A 5,640-nucleotide genomic window follows, 5' to 3' on the forward strand; every position below is an offset into this window, starting at 1 on the left:
GACTTAATTAGTGAAAATTAAGTTTGAGAGTCCAATTTAGGCTTAATTGAGAAAATTATAATTTTAAATGACCAAACTTAATTTTTGCAAAGTTAATTGATTGAAATCATAGGTATAACTATAAGAAAATAAAAGTTTAGGGTTGACTAGGGGTTAAATTTTAAAAAAATTCATAGCCAAGGATCTTTTTTAAAAATAGGGGTTAAATTGAATAATTTGAAAGTTTAATGATTAATTGTGGGTCAATTTGCATAAACCCAAGATCAAGGATCAAACTAAAAAAGGTGATAAAATACAGGGTTGATGTTGAAGTTCGGCAAGGATAAAATTGCATGGAATTAAAAGTTTTAGTTTTATTAGGGATGTAATTAAAAGAAATCAAAAGCCTAGTGATTAAATTGAACTTTGATCAAATCCCTAAATTAAAATCTTAAAACCAAAATAACATCGTTTTGACCATTAAAAAAAAAACCATACAACAAGTCGTATGGTTACTGTTCATCTTCTTCCACCTTTTTGCTCGAAAAAGTTGCTTGAATGACTACCTTTTCAGAGCATTTAATGCTTTATCTCTTAACCAAACAGGACAAACCATACTTTGCTATAATGGTCTAATATTGTACTACACCCAAACATAAATCTTGCTAGCTGATTGCCCCTTTAGCCGCCGTGACACCTTTCCAAAATGGCCAACCCAACTAGCCTTTAGCAACCCATTTGAACAAACCATGATAACACCTTTGATCCAACAATTGAGGTCCTTTCCAGTTGAATCAATGGCCAAGATTTGTCCCTCTTCCACTCCCTATAAATAAAGCTGGATTCTAGGCATTGAAGAGGAAAAAATTCGGGTTCAAAGTTGGCAAAAAAAAAAAATCTTCCCCTTGGTTTTTCACCAGCCAACCTTTCCTCTCTTTCTCTGTCATGCATTCACCGTCATTGCCGCTAACAACCACACGCTGGACTTCCCAACACCACCAAGAACACAACCAGCAACTCTTCTTCTCTGGCTAGTCAAGCCTTTTTCTTTTTCTTATTGAAACCCCTCGGCTGCCATTGCATAATTTCAAAGAATTGTTTTTTTATAGATTCGTTTCATTTCATAATTTTAAGAGATTAGAGGCTATTTTGGGATTGTGAATGAGTTAATTAAGATTTTAATGGTGTTTTTACGGTAAAAAAAAAATGTTGTAAAGGACTATAAGTCGTCAACCACAAAATAAATGGATTAATTTTCATTTAACTAATAAAATAAATGATTCATGTCTGCTCTTTAAAAATAGCCAAGCTCATGGGCCAAGGCTTCTAGGTCTAGGCATGCCTAATCTTTTAGGTCTTGGCCTAACCAAGCTCCATGACATCTAGCTTTAATATATATATATATATAAATTAATACTCTTTTTTTTTTTTTTTATATTATTTAGTTCACCTTTTTTTTAAATAACAATTAATATTTATTTTTTTTCTTTTTTTAATTTTATAATACTTCAAAGAAAATTACTGTAATATATCTTTGAATTTTTTCCTTTCATAATTTAAATAAATAAATTATATTTACATATATTTTTAAAATAAAATTTGTTTGTTCTTAACAATCATGATTAACCTCTAAGATAAAATAAATAAAAAATTTATAAAATAAAAAGAACAATCATAGTTAAATATTTGCATGCGCAATTATCTTTTGCTTTTACTAAGAAAATTAACCTTTTGTTTTAGTATTTAATTAACATTAATAATATTTTTTAGTTTATTTATTTATATGTGTTTTATTTTATTTTATTAAGTATTAACAATATCTTTGTTTCTCGAATAAAAAAACTACGACATCCCAAAACATAAATATAATAAAAAAATTATAAAATGAAAAGGACAGTCAGCGACTGGGCTTATTGATACACGTCATATATATCGGCTACTCAACTGTAACAACTTTATCAATTCACTTCGCTGCTGTAGCAGCAGTACTAGCAGTTGCCTTCTTTTTAATGAACTCAACAACTGAGAAAGAACAGGCGGAACAGGCAACTCGAAGATGAGAAAACCCTGCTCCTTTGGCCAAACGTTCAAATTCTTTTTCCGTCCTTTCATTTCTCTTGGGATTCATGTTTGTCACGAATAAATAATTCTGCAGCAAGCTTCTATCTGCAACACTGGTACCGGGGCTTTCAGGAATCACCATTTCCACTACTATCAACTTTCCGGTGTCCGGTAAAGCTTCATAGCAATTCTTTAGCACTTTCAAGAAGTTCTCATCGTTCCAGAAATGGGATACCCACTGTTTCGTTCAAAAATATTTTGTGATTGTCAGTACAATACTCTGATGCTTAATTTTAACAGAGTGTTATCAAACCTCACCTTCATGAAAATGGCTTCTCCTTTAGGAATGGTTAAGAATACATCTCCTGCAACATGCTCAATACCTGCAATAGAAATATAACAAAAGATTTAACAGTTTCTAACACGGCTCAGTTCATCTGTTTCTGTAACTAGTCAGAAAGCTCAACATTCTCAGTAAAGAACAAGGCAAAGAAAATCAATTATAAGATCAGAACAAAATCAGTTCCTGGATAGGATGGTGAGTTTTCTATAACTGGAGCCAAATCAAAGTTGATGCCCTTAATAGCAGGATACTTTGAGATGATCATATTAAGGACAGAACCATTGCCACCACCAACATCCACCAAGGATGTTAGACCTTCAAAGCCATCATATATGTCCAAAATCCTCTTCATAAATAAAGGGTTGAAACCTTTAACAAAGCCACTGAATAATTCACCAAATCTTGGATCCTTTTTCACATACTCCATAGAACTCATCCCATAAGCTTTCTGAAATAGAACCCCTCCTTGAAGAATAACATCTTTTAAGTGGTACCTGTTGTTAGTTTAAATACGACATATTACAAAATATTATAAACGACAACTTCATAAAAAGAATTAGGAATGAAAAGAAGAAGAAGAAGAAGAAGATAGTTTTGGAGATGATCCAATATTACCAGAGATCCACTGTGACTTTATCTTGAATAACAAGAAAATAGGGACTCAAGGACCCTCCATCTTCCTTCTTGATAAAGTAATTGGCTACTGGTGCCAATCCATATAACCTTTGAACTTGATCACTATCTTGATTCTCGGTGGCTAGAGAACAAGTCAGAATAGAATGGCTAGCAAGAAGGCACAGGATACGGTCTAGTACAATAGGAGCATCAGGGTTGTTTTGAGTGGGAAGTTGAGAGGCAATCTGTGAAGCTGAGAGCAAGGCACCAGGGCCAGCTTTTTCTATGATCTCCAGAACTCCTAGCTCAATTACTGCTTTGAAAATCATAGGCAGCGTTGATGCACTTGCAAGTTGCAAGGCATACTGGAGATGATAGTCTTCTTCATTGCTTGAGGTTGCCATTTGTTTATCTATGGAAGTTCTGTTTTGACTGAGAAGACAAAACACTAGTTTACGGACAATTTGCTATAACTTTTATTTATCAGCTAACAAGATGATAACATTAGACCTTTTGACTTATCTTCTGCTCTACCAAAGTCCAAAATTAGGTGGCGTTGCCGGATATTTTATTTGGGGTGGCTTGACCGGAACCTTGGAATATTTTATTTGGGCCGACAACATGGATTATTTTATTCGGACCGGCAACATGATTTGTTAATCCTCCTATTTCGATTCCTTAATTTCAATGTATTCTTGTTCAATCAACGTACCAAGCAAACATTTGAATTCTGGATATTCAACTTGCTTCCACAATTTGGTTTTCTCATCTCCTCACTCCTCATTCAATACTTTACTGGGAGTATGTTGCAGAAATATGCCATAGAAAGAAGTCAGAAAGCAATATTATGACTTTCCAATTCACTACCAGAAACTCGCTAAATACCAACGGAATCCCCGACGGAATATTTCTGTAGGTATTTTTCAGTCGAAATTACCGACGGAAAGTTCAGAATTAATGAAAAAAGAGCGAGTACCTGAGGCGAAGGTTTTGGCGGGTGATTTTTCCGACAGAATCACCGACAGATTCAAAACCTGGGACCCGTACGGGTAACGTGACCGGTTCACCGTCAAAAATACCGACGGAATCACCGACGGATGTGAATGCCAGATCCGTACAGGGTGACGTAACCGGTGCACCGTAAAAAATACCAACAAATCACCGAGGGATTTGAAAAGCAGGTCCGTGCGGTGACGTGTCGATTCCCCGTCACAATTACCGACGGATTCACCGACGTATTCACCGACGGTGTTTTTCTGTCGGTGAGACCGTCGGAAAAAGTGAATATATGGCCACCGTGCCGACACTCTCCTCCTCCATTTCTCCTTCTTCTTCCTAATCCTAAGTCTCCCCATCTGCAAATAACCAGCACCCCCCCTCGCCCCCAAACAAAAATCTTTCTCATCTCAGCAGTTGTATTTCTTGAAGTTTTGTGGTCACAGCATCCGTGTTCTGATTTACCGACGGATTTTATCAATTTTTGTAAGTAATTCTATCTTTTTAAATTTTAACATTTAAATGTCAATTTTATTGTTTTTTTAGTATATGTAGTTTTGTTAGTAGATGTACATGTTTTATTGTTATTTCTCAAACAAACTTGTAGTTTATGAATGTATAATTTTATACCTGTTATGGTTTGTTTTAGATTTTGTAAGATTGTATTTGTTTATAAATTTTTAAAACTTTGTGGAATTACCGAATTACATGTTATGTTTTGAAATAATTAATAGCTTGCTTAATGGGTCCTTTTTAAGTTTTATCGATGGTATTGCAGAGTGGTAATTTCCATTAATTTATATATATATATATATATATATATATATTAATTTGTATGGACGTTGATAAATGATAATGAATATTTAATATTTATGAGAAGTTGTGATTGGTTTGTTGGATAATCTCAAGGTAAAGTAATATATTTACAAGTTTATTTACCTAACTTAGTTAATTAATATATACATGATGTCATCATAATTTTATAGAGGTTCGATAGAAGTCATGGATGATCGTTCATGGATGTATCTAGATTCACCCCAAGGATTGCGGAGGATGGATTATTGTAACGGGGTTCAGGGTTTTATTAATTTCGCAACATCTATTCCCAGAAATTTTACTGGAGGCGGTATTAGGTGTCTATGCAGGAAGTGTCAAAATAAAAAGTATCTGCATCCAGATGTTGTAATGATGCATCTTCTGCACAAAGGGTTTGTGGAGGATTACGAGTGTTGGTATGCATATGGAGAGGTATTTGTTAGTAATAGGAGAATAAGAGAAGCGGTGGTTGGGTCAACTTCTAGTGCTAGCAACGTGCATGAAGCGGCAAATGACAACACTAATCCTTACAGAAACATTGTTATGGATGCAATGAGAATGAATCAAGGTAATGTCAATCAATGTCCAATCGTAGAAGAAGAACCTAATGCAGAGGCAACTAGGTTTTTTTGATTTGTTGAAAGATTCTGACGAACCATTATGGGATGGCTGCACAAACCACAGTAAATTGTCGGCCGTGGCACAGGTGTTCACCATCAAGTCAGATCACGGGCTGAGTGAGGCCGGGTATGACAAAATTATTGATTGGGCAAGAAGCATTTTACCTGAACGGAACAGGTAGTTCCACAATCACCGACGACCTTATCGAC

The 5,640-nt window shown here is 34.9% G+C and overlaps 1 protein-coding gene across 1 annotated transcript; it reads right to left on the reverse strand.

The window, feature by feature from the left end:
- Nucleotides 1-1,856: 1,856 nt before the first annotated feature.
- Nucleotides 1,857-3,477, reverse strand: LOC118063366 (caffeic acid 3-O-methyltransferase 1). The gene is made up of 4 exons (XM_073410372.1): nt 2,999-3,477; nt 2,566-2,877; nt 2,359-2,422; nt 1,857-2,278 (listed from the first exon to the last, which is right to left on the reverse strand). Exons 1-4 carry the CDS (start codon nt 3,400-3,402, stop codon nt 1,943-1,945), a joined length of 1,116 nt encoding a protein of 371 aa, XP_073266473.1. The 5' UTR covers nt 3,403-3,477; the 3' UTR covers nt 1,857-1,942.
- Nucleotides 3,478-5,640: the final 2,163 nt, after the last annotated feature.

Source organism: Populus alba, chromosome 7 (assembly GCF_005239225.2).
Source record: "Populus alba chromosome 7, ASM523922v2, whole genome shotgun sequence".
NCBI classification, from domain to species: domain Eukaryota; kingdom Viridiplantae; phylum Streptophyta; class Magnoliopsida; order Malpighiales; family Salicaceae; genus Populus; species Populus alba.